Below are 19,381 nucleotides of genomic sequence, written 5' to 3'. Positions count from 1 at the left end.
AAAAATTAATATATAAAGAAATATAATATAATGTCAAATTCATAATAAAGGAGGATAAATTATTTTTAAGCCAAATTATATACGAGATTGCAATATAATTTACCCTAAATGATATAAATATACCAATACCACAACTCACGTAAAACATGCTATCCACATTTTCCTGAAAGCATTCAATTAATATTACAAAAAAATTCAAATAGTCAAGCCATATACATATAAACAATTTGTAAAATCCATGATTTTTATTAATATTATTTCTCACTAAAACCAAAGTTAATTATTATAAAAACATTTTAATCCTATAATCCGCATTCATGTTATATTGTCTCTTGAATAAAATAGATAGTCTTGCAACTTCCTTTTATAAAGTTTTTGTACATTAAAATGATTAATGGGCCAAATAGTCTCTTGAAACAATCTATAAACTATAATGATCAAAGAAAGAAATGCATGATCCAAAGTAGAATTCGGAAAGGAAGTGGGATCTTGATGGTGGAAACTTCAAGAATCGTCCTTTTACCCCCTGATCTTTGAATTCTTAGTTTGGATTATATTGATGCAACTTAATCGATTAATGCAACTAATTTTTCATACTTCAGTATATTTTCTTTGAATATCCTCTAATTATATATTAATTTCAAAGGTGGGTGTAATTATAACAACATATGGTTAACATTTATTACAAATTACAAAATCAAAAGTGAAAAGTCATTATTAAATAAAGAATGAGACTTAGACAATTGCATGATATTTAATAAATTATGGTAATAAAAAAAAAGTGTTTAAAAAAGTGTTATAATAGTATGTTATTAGTCTTTCTCTAATTTTAAATCTTCATTCAAACACTACACAGCACCAATTTAGACTACTAACAAAACGAGAAATGTCGTGTCTGAATCAAATTTATTTAAACAAAAAATTAAATTAATCTAAATGTTTGAAGATTAGTACTATTAGGGTTTGATAGAAAGAAAAAGAAAAAAAGAAGAAGATTACTACGAGGCTGTCAATGTTAAGTGCTTGACTACTTAATCTTTAGATTGAGAGTTCTTACTATTCAAGTTGTGCCAAGCCACAAACAAAAAAGTCAATTCTGGACGAAAGCATGGTAGGCTATTCGAGGTGAACTAAGCTGAACATAATCGACAAATGGCACACCATGACGTTGATTGTTGACTAAGTTTAAGGGTGTATTTACTTTGAAGGAGAAAAATCAAAGATAAGAGAAATTTTATATTTTATTCTGTGAAATACATACATTTTTTATGCTCTAATTTAATTTAAAAAATTTATCTTATTTTTTCTCTCTATTTTTTTTCATTTAAATCAAACACACTTTAGGTTTCCACAAAATCCAATCCAAATTGCGGCATAAGATACATACATCTGGTGTGGTGGGTGATGCGACACCCCGTTGGAAGGATTAGTACATAGATGCGTACTGCTAATAAAATACTGTCTAACTCTAATGTATTTTCTTTTAACATATTTTTATTGTTAGTTAAACGTTATTAAAAATAATAAAATTACGAATAAGACAAGTTAAATAAGAAATAAAAACTATAAATTTAATATTTTTAATATATATATATATATATATATATATATATATATATATATATATATATTAAAACGTCATATTCAATATTTAATACACACTAGATAAGACACATTACGTAATATGTCAAATATTATACTAATTCGACCTTAAATATAAAATTTATTTTATAAATTTGTTTGTCTCTTCTTATAACATTATTTTTAAGTAGATGCTTTAATTTTTTTTTTATAAAAATATCATTAACTATTTTACAATGAATTTAATAAATTAATAAGATAAGTAGATTCTCTCTTTTATAAGGATTGAATAAATGATTAGCAATCATTATTCACTAATTAATTAGCTAGATAGAAAGTAATTAATCAATTGAAAAGAGAGAAATGATGAGTTCCAAAAAAATTAAGGGTAATTTTGAATAATAAGATAAATTATTAATAAATTTAATGTTATTAACTAAATTAATTAATTTTATTAAAAAAATTGAATTAGTTAAAGACAAAGGTAGTGATACATATTATAGACTCCCTCTAACCTAAATATAAAAAAAAGAACTCAAATATAAACAAATTTTAACTATTTTAATTCTATTTAATTATACTAAGTAAAAAATATCCTTCAACTAATTAAGATACTAATTAAGATTCTATTTTCAATTATCTTTTATTCAGCATATAAAGTTCCAATGAATAACAATTTAGGAAAAAATTTATTTCTTAAATGTAAATAGTAGAATTAAATGATATTAACTAATATTTTAATTAGCACAAAAGTTAGTTAATCATGCTTATATTTAGGCTAGAAGGAAAATCTAATTTAATATTAATTCATTGCCTCTGCTTGTTATATTATAAGGTCCAAATAACTAATTTATCAAGAAAATTAGTTTGTTTTGTTTTTAGAGAATTAGTTAGTTTAGTTAGAGTATTAAATTTTTATTATCAAAATATGGATCCTTAGGGTTTCTATCTCTCAGGGGTGTAGTGGTCAATCAAGGCCTAGTTAAAAAGCCATCAGACGATGAAGGCGGTAGTGTCAAGGTTTCCTTTTGTGATAAGATATAAGGAGGCTCCTCCCCCACGTCCTAAAACTATCACCAAAAATACTTTATACGTCAGTTAATTTGTTTATTAATTATCATCGTAGAAAGTCTCTACTTTTTACGATGGTTCCATAGAGAGTCATCTTAAAAAAAAATATCATTCTAAGACGATTCTTAACTAAAAACTGTCTTAGAATGATATCATTTTAAGACAGTCCTTAATTAAAACTGTCTTAGAAGGTAAACTTTCTAAAACAGTTTTTTCAGATAACCGTCTTAAAATACATTTTAAAAATATATATATATATATATTGAGGATTCTAAGATGATTTTTAGAAAAAACATCTTAGAGTGTATTTTTTAAAAATTAAAATATATTGAGGATTCTAAGACAACTTTTTAAAGAATCGTGATGGTTTTCTCAAAAAATCGTCTTAGAATGTAAATTCTAAGACTATTTTTCAGAGAATCGTCTTAGAATGTACTTTTTTTATATAAAAAATAATAATGTGACTACCAACAACAACTCATCCATGTATCCACTTCGACACTAGCATCATAATTTCCCCTGTACTTGTCCTTGGACTAAAAAAATTACAAAAAAAAAACACAGAGTAAATGTTTTCATTTCAACAATACTTCTTCAAAAATGCTAATAAATATCCTAAAGACAACACACCATTAAAGAAGAAAAAAAACATTAGAAAGTGTAATAATGCATTCAATTGTGATCTCTGTTCTTAATTTAAATTTTTTCTATTTATTAATTTCTCAATCAATATCTTAGCAAAGCCTAAGCCTTAATTTGTCATATACTTTTCAAATAAAGTACCAAACAAAAAAGAACCACTAATAATAAGTGTGCCAAATTAAAAATAACATGTATGGTGATATAAAAACTAGTACTTTCTAGAACATTCATACGGATTAATTTATTTACATAAATAATATTCAGTAGATTTTTCATATTACGTGTCGTACGTCAAGATATCCTATCCACGCCATCTCCACAATATAATTAATAATACGTTCATCACTTAAGAACAAGAACTAAGAACCAACGCTTAACTATACATGTTATTTTTTATTGGATCACAAAGTACTATTATTATAATAATCAATAAGGTGAAGATGCACAATATATTAAAATGGGTGATATTGTGACTTGCTAGCTTAAGAATAAACAAATTCAACTTGGACATATAATAATGGTGGGAGGGAAACCAAGATGCTTATGGCTGACTCACTCACTCATATTCCAAGGACATAGATATGGAGTAGAGTATAGCTTACGTGTCACATTACTGAGTATAGCTTACGTGTCACATTACTGTAATTGCCAACAAATGCTTCATGTTTTGCAATTTTTTGACTGCGATTTGAAACTGTAAATGGTATAAACTATACTATATTTCATATATTTTATGCAAGTTTATTTTTAATTGCATATAGTGGTAGCAACAGTAGTATATATATACTATACGTAAATTGAATTATACCTGCAGTACTAATCTATTTTATTTTTAATTCAAAGTATAATAGTGCATTCAATTGTGATCTCTAGGACACAAAGCATTGAGTAATGACTCACTTGCATGGCCTGGTGTAGAAGCAAGTGAGAGTAATGTGGGTTGGTTTTCCTTAACACAATGGAAGTAACTACCATGGCTGCTGCAGTCTCTCCAGCCAGATCTGAACCAAGATTGTTCTATCTATCTTAAATGCTCGTCGTGAAGTTGTCATGTCCTTTAGGTGTTGCCAACAATAATAGTCATAATTTACCACATAATTGGAGCCTTGGCTTCAAATCTCAATTGAGTGACCTGTGGATCAAAATCAACCAATTATCAACTCATTCATGCCGTTGGAATTCCCAAGAAAAAGAATCATACAATGTTTCTGTTTTTATATTTGTTTTTTCAAATACCTTAATTATTTTTAATCCCTAGAAGCTTTATAATGCACTAAGGAAAATGTTCCTTATTTAATTTACTTGCAATTGTTGATGCGTCTGTATGCGTGATTAAGACAAATTTTATGCTAAAGATTCAAATGCGTTCTGGAAAGTCTTTGGTATAAGTCGTAGTTAGGTGTTTTGTGTAACATTCCATTTTTTTAAGCCAGTTTAAAAAGAATTTTTATTTTTTTTAAATAAATAGAGTTTTAGAAAACTGATCAGGTTTTTATAAATAAATAAATAATGAGAAATAATGATTTGAAGGGAAAAAAAACATTTGATTTATTCATTTGATAGGGAATAAAATAGAGTTTCTTTTTTTTTTATAAAATAATAAAAAAATAAATAGAGTAAATAATAGGTTGTGAATACCCCTAGCTATAAATAGCAACATGCTAGGTCATTTTTCAGACTGACTCCTCAGCCTCCTCTGCCTCTCAATTTCGTTCTTTCTCTCTTCTTTTCCCAAAACCCTTTCTTTTTCTCGCAGCCCATCAAACTTATCTCAGAAAAATGACGATATCAGACTCATTCACCGTTGGATCGTCGTGAAATTTTAGCACTAGGTTCGCAACCCAATTCCGAGCATTCTCACCGTTGGGAGTTTTGATATCGTGTTTGAGCTGAGAGAAATTCCTTTCGCATTGTAGCATTTTTCTTTCCCGCAGAAACCGAGAGCTGTCTTGATAAAACTAGGATCTTGGTTTCGTTAACCGTTGGATTGTAGTGAAAATTGGATATGTTGTTCGAAATTCAATTTCCCACGCTTTCACCGTTGGGATTTGCGAGATAATTTTCGTGGAGGGAGAAAAAGGAATCGTATGAAGATAATACAAATATAGGCTTCAATCCCTTCTCCGTCTCTCTGACGTTTGGGAACTCTATCGAAGCAGTCGAAGGAAAAAACTGAAGGAATCTCAAGGAATCACTAGAGATGCTGCTATCGTTGGCTGAAGACACATGAACCCGCTTAGAGGTAAAGGATGAGTTATTCACTATCTACAAGAAAAATGACCTATACCTACAGACAAAAACTGTCACTATAAGTAAAAAATTCGTAGGTAAATGTATAATAAACTTTGTCCTACAGACATTTCTTCTGTCAACTTTGAGGGGGCGTATAATGACAGCTAATTGTCTGTCACTATAGGTTTTACCTACTATGTATAGTGTGTAGGTAAAAGTCATTAACTTCTACTTACATCTCCTAACTGTAGGTAAAAGTCTTTAACATTTACCTATCATCTTCAACTGTAGGTAAATGTTTAGATCTTAGAGAGAGCTTAAAACATACATAATTGAATGTGGGCAGTGCAGCAATCCAACGATCCTTCCAGCTCCAACTCCAACTAGCTTTGCCAAGTTCATAATTACCTAGGCCTTGGCTAGAGGTGGCCCTCCACTATTAGAGTGACAAGACATCAAGGCCATAATCTAGTACAAGGACCATAAAGATGTCTACAATATCTTCTGCATATATACACAGAGTTAGAGTGACAAGACATCAGAATAACTTCCACATATATTTCAGTTAGACATAATTTTATAGTTGTGCTCTTAATTTTATTGATTTATATTTATAAGAAATAAATTTAAATCTAGAAGAATTAGCTAATCGTCATTTCCCTAATCAAATTAATCAAGAACAATTTTAGACCCATATAATTAGCATTCAAAATCCAAAATTAGACTACATAAACATAAAACGAGATTCTACTGTGTGCGCATGTTCATACATAAACATAATTACAGTTCAAACCTGTCTTTCTTTTTGAGTTTTGAAAATAATAATAAACAGTTGTTAAACAAAATAGTTTAGTTTAATAGGCATAACTAAAATGGGAGTATTTACAATTTGTTTAATGACATGATTTTTAAAAAATGATAGCATGGTGTAAGTCTGATTTTCATATTTAAAAAGAGTATACCATATCCTTGTAGGACAAGAGCACAAGTAACCACCTCTAAGTAACCTTCCACATGTGCAGATAAAGGTGCGACTCCAGACAAAATAAGATGTACTCTACCCCCTAAACCTTGCTTTACCTGATCAAGTAGTAAAATCATGATTAGTAAAAAATCATGTCATACCAAGGGGATGGGGAGTTACCAAAACCTTGCATTTTCACAGTTACCATCTGGCCAAATAACAGAATCAATATCAAAGTCTAACTAAATACTTGAGGCAGCATATGTAGCCATAAAACAGACAGCAGAATGCCAAAACCAATAACCATAAGAAGTTAAAAACCATCATAATATGCAAGAAATGCATGATTAGAAGCACCAAACCTCTCAACTTAAAAGGGTAAAAAAAGCACTTGGACAATATCTATTGGAGGAAAGATGCTGAAAACTCTGAAAAGCACGAATTGAGAAACATAACAAAGCTTTGGTTTTGTATTCCATTCTCAAATATAGTTAAATAATATACGAAGCTCTTCACCACCCAAGCCCTTAAGTGCTCTGTCCATATGATTTTCAGCCACTCTCTTCCTGCAAAAATATTAGTTAAGTGTATGCCAAAAAGATGCAGGCAACAAAATAAATTATCACTAACCTGCAAAGTTCTGCAAATAGCTCAAAAAGCCTATGAGGCCTGCGCAGTTCAAATGCGATTTGGATTGCTTTAGTATAGTCAGCATCTGAGACAGCATTCTCTAGCTCTTGACCTTTCACAACTCCCTCTTCCTGTATCAACATTAGACATTACAACATTTTTAACACAAAGGGCACTTGTGATTTGGAAGATAAGAGTATATAAGAAAATCCTAAAATTACACATATGGAACAGGTAATGCTTTTTGCTTGAAATACTCCAATGTCACTAAGATAAAGGTAAATGTTATAAAAAAATTCCTGAATGAATTGTCCATTATGACCAGTAAAGGCATGACAACATAGGTAAGTGTATGGAATTCCTTCGGCTTCAATTATTCTTCGAATTCTTGCTTTTTCCACGACCAAAATGTTATAAAGAACAAAATCAGCTACAGATAGCCTCATACCACAAGAAACAATTTGTGTTCCACGAGTAACAAACAATGCTCTTAACACACTTGAAGTGTGTCCTTCAAATGTCTTCAAACAGGAGCCATCAGATATAGCCCATATCCTTATTGTCTTATCACCAGATGCTGTTACTACACATTGATCAACAGGAGAAAATTCTACTGACCAAATTCCTCTTTTATGCCCTTTAAATACAACTACTGATACTAGATCTGGAAGTCTCCAAACACAAGTTGTACGATCCTGGTGGGATACAAGTAAAACATAATAATAATGATAAAGTACAGTGAAAGCACTAATTTTCCAAAAATAAAACAAAAAGTAAAGGAAGGAAGGCCAGTGAAGTATCTAGTGACTTTTCTTTCTTCACTCGGAAGTCAGATGAAAACAAGAAACATACAACAAAGGTGGCAGTCCTTTTTTCTACAAATAATTAGATTACTTGATTCAAAAGCCCAAAGAAAACTGCAAGTCAGATATAGTTACCAACCTGAGAACCACTACATACTAAACTATCATTTGGAGCAACAGCTACAGAATTTATATCTTTATCATGAGCTGCAACAACAGCTTTTGCTTTTAAATTAATTGGCATTGTCATATTGTCTGAGAGGCCATCCATACTCTACACCTTAAGAGTGTGATCACTGAAAAAACATTGACAAAGATTGATGAGAAATAAATTTGAACAATACTATCTAAAAGTCTACATGTTTAAAATCAATGCATTTAAGTTTCAACAATAAACTCGGTAACATTACAATATTCAGTTCATAGAGTAGAATGAACAGGAAGGCCAAATTGTAATGCTTGGGTTAAATGACCCATGGCTAGCAGAATATATAAAATAAAGCATAAATGCAGCTGCCTTGCAGGATTCAATGAACTATAGTTTTCATATTAAAAAGTATATTGAAAAGAAACTAATGAGTTAGAGATTAAAAGAAGCAATGTAAGAAAAATTATTAAGACATGATGCTGCATTCAAACACTCACAAGTCACATCCCAATTTATCAACACTAGTTTGCAAGTTTAACTTCATCATATAGATTCAAACATCACTCAATAATGCATTACAAACTACAGAACTTACAAACCGCAGTACCATCAGCTTATCCTAACGTTTCACACAAAAAACACCGAAAACAAACTATATTAATTAACTCTAGAAATATGATTGCTCTGTGAATCAATCGGTCGAAGCATCACGAACAAAAAAAACAAAAGCCAATAACACACACTTTGTTTCCATCATTATCCTTATCATTAACCTTATATACTCAATCAATAGTTGAGATATGTACTTGGCAGAGAATACTGGAGAAATTTTGATGATCCTAAGCAGCAAATGAGTTCCTCTGTTTGTTTTTTCTCAGAAACAAAAAGCGAGGCAACAGAACAGAGTTTACGATAAGTTATTATGGAGAAAAAAAATGTAAAACGAAGTAGAAAACAAAAACTGAATCGAGATGCTGGTTGGACCAGCTAATGCTGATATATTTTACATTGTGGATTATCCTATTCCAAAGTCACAAATAATCATTTTTTTCATCTTACCATTTAATTTTTATTAACTTTTTATATTTGGTTTATGTTATTAAGAACTTGATTAGATCATTTAAAATTTAAGCAAAGATAGCAATCCATATGATCTATATTATAAAAATTAAGTTAACCCTTAATTTTCATCATATGTTAGACTGGTTTATTTTACAAGATAATTAGTAATTCCAAAAAATAGTTTCTCTCCTCTTCTGAAATTTTTTTCATTCCTAAACATGCATGCACGAAACTTTAGATATATAGAGATGTAGTGATGCATTATCATGACTTCTTTCTTTAAAAAAAAGAGAGTAATATATTAAAAAAAACGGAAGAAAGCTGAATAGAAACACAAGGGATGCCGTGGTTCAGCATACATAGTCTCTTACATATATGTTCCCATAAAGAGACAAATAAAAAGTGATGGCCCAAATTTTTGGTATCTACAATGTAAAATATATCAGCATTAGTTGGTCCAACCAGCATCTCCCCTGCATTTAAAAATTGATGGCCCAAATTTTTGGTATCTACATGCTAATGTAACTGTTAGAATTGATGGCACCTATAACTACATGCTAATGTAAAATATATAAAGAATTTAAGCTTCCAATAAATCTTGATATCTACAATGACGTACGAAATTCGAATCAATACCAAAATACCGGTAGTTATATTATCCACAAATCCACATCATCATTACTAGCCACAAACACAAGTCATAAGTTCATGAGAAGAATACAACGGAATAGTAGCCAACCTTTCAAAGCAAGGATTCTGGAATTTGGATTCAACATGTTCATATCAATGATAACCACACTATTCTGCGGAGCCATTTCTCAAACGCATATATACTTATCGGACTCCATCGTCACATGCGTGAAAGTGATGAATTGCGGATTTATGTCAATGCTTGGCAACTGCAATCACAAATCACATCACTCTCACTTCACAACACACGCTAACTCTACAGTTTAGGATAAACACAAGAAACATCTAGATCTATGCAAACTGAAAAGCAAGAAAGTAAAGTAGTGCAGTGAATGAACTTCGTAACGACACCGATCGAATCTATCACGGAATACTCAATTCGGGAGAGAGAGAAAAAAAAATAGAATCTAGTAAAGCATGATAGTTATTATTCTACTGCTACTTATCACAAGATAACAGGTTTTGTTGTAGTTAAGTAGCGAAGTGGAGTTGCGAATTGAGCTAAGGAAATAGGGAGAAAAAGGAAGAGTGCGGAGAACTCATGGTGAGAGCTTCTCTCATGGCGATCGGAGCGTTGGCAGCTGCCATGATGGCTTGGATCAGAGAGTGAGATCTGCGGCGGCAAATGAACTGGAAGAAGAAGAGTCAAAAGAGTGATCCAAATCGGTGCGAGATCTGGAAGCAAGTTGGACCCTCTAAAGAGAAAAGTGAGAGAGATCTACGGGGGAGAAATAAACTCTTAAAATAATTATTTTAATATATTTGTTTTATTGTATTTTACTTACACTATTATTTGTAGGTAGAAACTTTTTAAATTTTATTTACACTAATAGACTGTAGGTACAAGTTTAATAAGATTTTACCAACATTAAGTAATCGTAGGTGTAAGTTTTTTGAAATTTTACCAACACTAAGCATTTGTAAATAGAAGTTATTTTGAGTTTTACCTACATCAAATGATAGTAAGTACAAACTTTTGAATTTACCTATAACAAACAATTGTAGGTATAAGCATTTTTTGACTTTTACCTACACTAATTTATATGTGTAGGCAAAAGTCTGTGTAGGCATATGCCATTTTTCTTGTAGTGATATCAATTGGAATGAGTTTTGGGGTGTTTTTGCAATTTTCATTTTATCCTTATAATTATTACAGTGAATTATATTTGTTTGATGAATCAGTTGATGTCCCAATGAGAAATGACTGTGAGATTGATGTGTTCTTATGTTGAGTGTGAACCCCTTAGAAAAGTTAAGCTCTTTTTATTAACGTAAATTATATTTTAAATAATATTATTCAATGACTTATTTTATACAAATTATTATCTTGTTCTAATTTTTCTACGACGATGATCAACATGTTATGTGTATATAATTATTGTAATACTAGAATAATAAATTAAAGAAAATGGTAAGGTTAATGCCTAGTTGTAATTTCTTTTGATGTAATATTAAATTGTTATAGAAATCCTTTGATTAAAAACAATGTAGTTTAATTTACTATATACATATACATATATATGTTATGTAGCATGCAAATATTATTATTGTGTGATATGTATATGAGTTATAAGGTGTAATAAGTTATTATAATGATATTATAATATTATTGTGAAGACTGAGTAGTACAAAGTTGAATGTGTCGATTTGCGAGATACATGTAAAAATGAGATGGTTGATGTGATATTCTGAGATGTTAAATTATGGGCATGATATTTGATTGTGAATAAGTGTGTGTGTTTGACACTTGATGTGACAATAATTATATTGTGAGCTATGAATTATACAATAATCCGACCAGTGTTATCTTGAGAAAAGCGTTTATACGCAATGTTTAAGAGAAAGTGTAGGTTTCCTATTCAGGAACCAGCGTTAAATTGTAGCGCAATGTGTTAAACATGTTTGAAACATGAGTGTGAGGTCGTGAGTATTGTATAATTCATGAGCAGTGCTTATAAATGAAATATGTGATGAATTGTGGAATAATATGTTGCCTTGAGATTATAATATTGTTATTGAGATTGAGTAAAAGTGTAAAGTAGAACAAGTGTTGAATTGTGAGATACGTGAAAACATGTGATGGTGGATTGTGACATTATGAGATGTGAAATTGTGAATGAGTTTTGGTTATGAATAAGTGTGTGATTAACTCTTGATGTGACATTATTTGTGTTGTAAGCTGTGAATTGTACAATAACCCGACCAGTGTTATCTTGAGAAAAGTTTAAATGCGCAGCGTTAAAGATAAAGTGTAGGTTTCCTATTTAGGAACCAGTGTTAAAAAGAAAGTGTATGTTTCCTATTTAGGAACCAGTGTTAAATTGTAGCGCAATATGTTGTACGTGTTTAAAACACGAGTGTGAGGTCGTGAGTATTGTATAATTCACGAGCAGTGTCTGTGTGCTAAAATGATTTTAGGGGTTGGACCTGAATCAGGAGGGAGAGACCCTGACGGACTCTTCGGAGTGTAGGCCTTGGGGGTCACCGGATTTGAGTGCTCCTTTAAGCCTATGCTGACCCTATATGGTTGGAGCATTCTCGCAAAACATCGTGACCCTGACTGGTCTCCCTATGATCTTACTTAGTGAAAATGACCTGACAAACCCATTGTGTGGTGTGTCTTGTTATGTACTCCTAAGCGCCCCAGGGTGGTTTTTCACTGACATGGTACCACATTGCATATAGACTTGAGTCTTAGCATAACTATCTCATGCGCTTACTAATTGTTTATTATGAAATTGATGTGTTATTATGTCTTGATCAGAGCATATGATTCTTGTGTAATGTGATTGATGATTGAAAAGTGTAATTGATGGGTGAAAAATGAACTTTGAATGACAAAGTGGTGGAATTACGTGAATTACGTGTAAGTAAATTTTATTTGGTTTATATGATATGTATATCTAGCTGTCTTGTTTCTCTATTAGTTAGGAATGTAATAACTCACTCCCCATGTGTTGTTTGTGTTTGGATCCTGTGATGATCTTGAACTTTGTGTTCGGGGGAGCAGATGACTAGGTGAATTGATTTAAGGAATCTTGTGCTGAAGGACGTCAAGACACAACGCTCTAATAGGATGTGACATTGGGGTATAGGGTTTTATATTAATTGTATGAAGTTTTTTACGGTCTTGCTTAAACCGAGATAACTTTATTATTTATTTGGACAAGTTTGAATATGATGTAGAAGAAAGTGAATGTGAGCCTTTTATCCCTTTGAAAGACTTGTATTTAAAAATGTAAAAAAAAAACTTTTAATTAATATTTGGATTTTTATTCCTTTGTTAGTATATATGTGAGGGGTAGAGGGTGTCACATCTTGCTTAGTTGTATATTCTTGTTGGTAGTTGAAAAATGTCAAATGAAATTAGATGCAAAATTGAATATTAAAACATTATAAATATCAAATCTTAAATATTATAAAGAATAAATCAAGAGAAATTATTAAAATTCATGAAATAAAAGAAATATCATTAACATCAAGTATTATATTTACTCCACTCAAAAGTAGCTTGGCAAAGAAAGGATATTAAGATAAATGATACAATATGTTCTAGTCTTTATCAATATAATCTATTTGATTTTAGTCTTTTAAATTATTATTTTTTATAGTTATTTTTTTTTAATTTTTAAATGAATTAATTTTTTTACTACATACTCTTAAATAAAGCTTGATGTGATGAAATTGATATTGGATTGATATGATGATATGATGTGACACAAAAGAAAAGACAAAGCCCTAACACTATATTAATACTAAACTCTCAATCCTAATTAAATAAGTAAGCATGGTATGAAATATAATGAAATATGAAATCCATTCTCAAAATATTGTATAAGAATAACATATTTTATGGTAGTTTTTCAGATACTTGAACAGTTACCTTAACAATGTATGAATCATCAACCAAAAGATTTGGAGACTTCAAATCTCTATAAACAATAGGAGGTCTCATTTGATGAAGATAATTCATTTCGCTTGCCTAGACAAGCATATGAACATGTCGCAGTCATATTGAGAGTATAATTATCATGCCTAAAAAAACATAGAAATAGGAAGACTAGCAGTTTTAATCATCGAAGACATATGACATCATAAGCCATACTTAAACGACGCTTCTCACTAAGTGATGATCCAACATTGGGCATGTGCAGAAGTTCATACAAACTGCCTTTGCAAATCAAGGAAAATTTGCATAAGAGTATCACACAAAGCCTATATTAAGCACATAAGCGAGGAACACAATGTTCATTGTTTCAAGAAATTACTATACCTTGATAAATATTATGTTATTATTGATAACTTTGGGGGTTGAATAACTGCACCCATCAAAAGTACAATATTTGGATGCGGGAGGCGCTTCATGAGTGAGACCTATGAAATAAATTGGGATGCTAAAGTGCAACCAACAAGGACAAATTTTTTTATATGTGCAAATCTAGTGCAAAATCATTCCTCAACCTCATTTGAAAATACAAAAAAGAACATGGATATAACTTATCAAAAACAATAATAGTGTTGTGCATACCTCCCTTATAAATTCTTCAAATCATTCGGGATCAAAACCTTGCACTTTAAGAATCTTCATAGCAACATCCTAAAATGGTAGATAGTTAGGAAAGGAAAGAAAAAGAAAAAAAATAGGGCTAGAGGCAGTGTTTGCTACTCGCAAATTACATAATGGTTCGAGGGAGGTTCTCATTAAATGGGAGAATCTTATGGATCACGAAACATAATAAAGCTTGAATGGAAATAATCAAAAGATTTATTCTTTGAAAACAAAGAGAAGAAAAAGAAGAACAAGAAATTCTACCTGTCAAGGTTAACTTTTTGTTTGTGAAAGGTGAAAGTTTGGAGCATGGGTTTCTTTCTACTAAGTACTTTTGATCTGCTTCGGCCCCAGTTGTGGATTTTGGGTCTTTGGTTTTCACCTTCAAAGCTCCAATGGTTTGAACTGAATTTGGTGGATGTTAAGGGAAATGGGGATGGTTGGGGAATTAATGTGGCCTATAACTTCATGATAGTCAGGTTAGGACTCATAGTAGCTGCTTCCATTGCAGCCCTCACAGTTAAGCAGCTGAATGTGAATAACACAAGATCATGTACTTCTACTTATTCAATATTCACCACTTATTATTGTTATTAATTTTTTTGACAAATTTTGATCATTTCACTTCTCAACATGCAAAATGTTCTGCACTTGATTCATGTTGATGGCTATTCCTATAAAATAATGTTTATCCTATATGTTGAACATAATTCTCATTGTGGCTCTTTGAACATGGTGAAGCAATGATTAGAAACGATCAAGCTGAGGCTACAGAAGAGGAGCAGGTCACTTGTTCTATTAATGATCAAACCGAGAAGGTTTTAAGTACATTCAGCTCAAGTTTTTGAATTTTTTTTTATTTTACGAGGGTTATAATTTCTTTTGCATAATTATTGCCTTTTTGTCCTCATATGAATGAAAAAAATGGGAATTTTTATTTATGTTTGCGACATGAGTTGACACTGGTGCAGAGGGAAAAGGAAGAGCAAGAGGAGGTTAAGCTAATTAGCAACATAATCAATCAAACTGATGATTTTGAAGATGATATTCTACCAGAATTTGAAAAACTTCTATTTGAGGAGATTGATTTTCTATCGCTTGATGAGAAGACTGATGAGGATAAGAAATGGAGAGTTTATGCAATTGAAATGGCTAATAGTGCCAGTGAATTAGAATGGTTGCATAATCAAGTGAAGGAATTGGAGGAGAGGGAAGTGAAACTTGACGGTGAATTGCTTGAGTACTATGGTTTGAAGGATCAGGAAGAAGACTTTGTGGAGTTACAAAGGCAGTTGAAATTGGAAAGAAATTGAAAGCTCTAAATGACTTGGAGGTTGAAGTTGTGGAGCTTAAGAGAGAAAATAAAGAACTTCAACACAAAAAGCGAGAAATGACATTAAACTCAATGCTGCTGAATCTAAAATTACAGAACTCTCCAATGTCACAGAGGTCACAGTCATTGAGTAGATCTATTTTTCTTTAGATGCATGAAACCAATATTTAAGAATTGCTCATAGTTGAACCAACGTATGCTATATTTTCAGCTACCTAAAATGATCCTTTTTGAACAACGATTTAGCATCAGTGAGTCCTCCTTGTTTACCTTGTCAGTCTACTGAGTATTTATCACACAATTAAGAAATTATACTTGAAAATACTGAAAAACCTCAATGTGTATCAATAATGCGATGCCAAATTAAACATTATCTAAATGGTGTTTATATTATTATACAAATATAAAACAAACTTAATGTCAAGTTATTTTTTTCTTTTATTTTTGTTAACACCCATATAAATATAAAACTAAGTTGCTTACCTGTTCCCATGTAGCCACAGCTTGACATAGATTAAAATCAAAAGACAGGGCTTCAAGTTCACCAGTTTTGGGATCTCTCTGTTAATACAGAAATCCAAATGTCAAAAAATGGGCTAATTGTTTAACTACTTTTAAGCCAGATCAAGAGGCCAAAACTATGCAATTTGTCAATAAATTACAACATGAAATCATACCAATTGGCAAGTTACATACATCATGCATCAAAAGTACAAATAATATCCTTAAACTATTGCAAAATTTAAAATTAGTACTATATCATGACTGAAACAAAGAAACTAAGATGATTGTGAATGGCTCTAGTTAGTAATCAAGGAAAAACAAATTCATCAAATGCTTCTAAGTTGCACCAAAAGCACACAATATATATGCATGGTATAATTATAAATGGCTTTGAAATAAGAAGAAAGACAATTCTTCAGACCAGAATTATTAAACTGCTAGTTTAAGAATAACTATTGAAGTTAAGATGTGAAAAAGGACTAAAAGCAAGGGAAAAAGAAATAATAGTTGTGGATAGGAACTCATACCATATGCTGATAGTCGTGGACAGGAACTCATACCATATGTTGATATCCAAAGGGGAAGCTATTAAAGCAACAACACCAGCAAGTTACATTGTAATAATCTTGTTTTTTTGTAGAAAACATAGATTTAGCACCCACCTTGATCGTTAAAAGATATGTGGGCCGACATACTTTAAGTTAATTAAAATTTTTAAGGATGGAAAGCAATCAAAATGCATGGGAAACCATAGGGAGAAGGGATAAATAGAAAATAAGTTATAGTAACTGACCAAATTTTGCTTGAGGAAAGTATCCACAGTTGTTCCTACTTGCATTATTGCATTGGCATATATTGTAGCACTATGACAGACACTATTCCTCATCTACACAAACTGTTTTATTGTCTTTAGAATTAGGAGGTCATATCTAAATGCATATTGCAGCAAAACAATGTAAGTGTCTTTATTGTCTTTTGAAATTGTGATCGAACACATTATGAAGCAATAAATCATAATCATTTGCCTCTTCGCCAACTTGATAGACTCTAGCAACTAGTAATCATTACTATTGGAGCAAAAATTAAAGGCACAAAGGCTACTTATTTACTTATTTATTTGATTACTTGTTTCTACCTTTTCTCAGCTGCCTTGAGGTTTTACCACCTTTATCCTCCTCACCAGCAATAGAAGATCTTTTGTTCTTCCTTAGAGAACACAAAGTTGAGCCATCCTTTTTTCTCTTATTAGAATCTTGACAAGCATGGTAAATGACAAGAAAATTTATATACAATCATATTCACAAATCAGAAAAATGAAAAGGAAAAAAAAGGCAAGGAAAAGTCATTGTAAATGATGTTTACTTCTATTTCCCTCGTAACATCTACATGCAAAGAATCAGCCAATGTGGAGATTATCTGTAGCATCTGTCAACTCAACATGCACTAAAATTCCAGAAGTTGGACCTTCACCAAATTTCATGGATTGATAATGAAAGACATCATCACCTAGGTAGGCAGGACTCAAGTCCACAATTTCCTGATACCAATAATAATCATGATCACCATTATTCAATAAAAACCCAATCAATTATTTAGCACTTATAGAAAATTATGATATCTTTGAAATCATATAATCTTCACCTCTGTTTCTGACCTTATATTGTTAGTGTGAGTATCATCCTCATTGAGGAGTGAAACTTCATTAAGGTTAATGAATCTTGGAGGTATGATACTTGGGATGGGACACCTTTGAACTTGGGTAGCATCTTTCAGTTTCCTTATGCATCCACTTCTTGTTGTCATCCATGGTAATAAAGTCTTCTTTCTCCTCAACATGCAAGTGCTTGCTACTCTTTCCTTTCCCTTTCACTTGTACAAAGATCATTGCATCAAAGGGTCATACAAGATCTGATGATCTTAATTAAGGTAGGGGAGACAATAATAAGCAAATTAAAACTAATTAATTAAATGAATAGAGAGTTAGAGACATGGGAAGTTGTTTCAAAAACTAGGATACGAGTACAACATGATATATCTTAAATATATATAGAAATATAAAAAACATAATAAGAAATATATAGTGTTGCAGATTTCAATTGTACTCTGTCTCATGAACTACTTACACTAAAAGACAGAAATTAAGTGTGAGAGAAATCTAGTTTGAAGCTTCTTAAGAATAGTTTTTCTTTCTTCTTGATTCTTGGCATCAACAACAGCTAGTTTGAAGCTTCACTGTTGACTTTGAAATTTTAGAACATAATGTAATTTCTCTCTTTCTACTTATTTTAAGAAATAATGTCACCTACAATGGATGTGCCTATCCTTATCAAATAGTAGGTTTCTTAAAGAAGTTTTAAATAAACTATCTTCACTTTTTTCAACTAGGAAACATACCATATCAGTTTCATGCACAAGCTCCTCGGAAATGATAATGGACACAAGAAATGATAAAGGAAGTAACCTCATTTAATTTTATGATTCATCCAATCTGAAGTAAGAGCTCCACAGTAGCATTCATCTAGCCAAGTTTTGAAGAGCACTTGAGGTATATCCGTTCTTTGGGACTAAAGCCCTTACTTTGTAGTAATTTCTAATAAAATAATGCAGATCAATCAACAAGTTAAAATGGCTTAGGCCTCATAAAAGATAAACCACAGGCAGATATTAGCATAGCTTAATCATTGTGCAACTACTTTAAATTTTACACATATGATAACATAAAAGGAGTAGTTTGTTGCAGCTTGTCACCTAATTTTTCTCATATATGAAACTCCTCAACGAAAAACAAAAGAGTAAAAAACATAACACTAAAGGACTTGATTGTCTTATTTTTACCTTATTTTTGTCAAAGAAAGGATCTCTTTCAGATGATTCAAGAACAACTGAACACTCCTCATCAGTATCCATGACTACAGCTGCTGTGAATAATTTGAAGTCAAACACTAATCACAAGTCAAAATATAATGGCAATAATTATTGGTAACCTAACCAGAAGTTCCTCATCGACAGTCATTGGTTTATCATCGAAACGCTAGAACATGAAATCCAAACTTAATCACTAACACTTTCTACTTAATTTCCAATCCAACATATTCTTGTATGGTTACTTCTCTTCTCGTCTGTATACTTTAAATTCATTAACATTTTAATATAAGCTTCATTAGCTGAAATG

General features: G+C 31.2%; 1 protein-coding gene across 1 annotated transcript; it reads right to left on the bottom strand.

Annotated features, from left to right (window-relative positions):
• Nucleotides 1-6,616: 6,616 nt before the first annotated feature.
• Nucleotides 6,617-13,771, bottom strand: LOC102665314 (uncharacterized). Its single transcript, XM_014771467.3, has 5 exons — nt 13,707-13,771; nt 9,873-10,032; nt 8,063-8,219; nt 7,121-7,251; nt 6,617-7,056 (listed from the first exon to the last, which is right to left on the bottom strand). Exons 3-5 carry the CDS (start codon nt 8,192-8,194, stop codon nt 6,972-6,974), a joined length of 348 nt encoding a protein of 115 aa, XP_014626953.1. The 5' UTR covers nt 8,195-8,219; nt 9,873-10,032; nt 13,707-13,771; the 3' UTR covers nt 6,617-6,971.
• Between the last annotated feature and the right edge of the window lie 5,610 nt (nt 13,772-19,381).

This window comes from Glycine max, chromosome 19 (genome assembly GCF_000004515.6).
Source record: "Glycine max cultivar Williams 82 chromosome 19, Glycine_max_v4.0, whole genome shotgun sequence".
NCBI lineage: Eukaryota > Viridiplantae > Streptophyta > Magnoliopsida > Fabales > Fabaceae > Glycine > Glycine max.
This window is presented reverse-complemented; position numbering and strand designations above follow the sequence as displayed.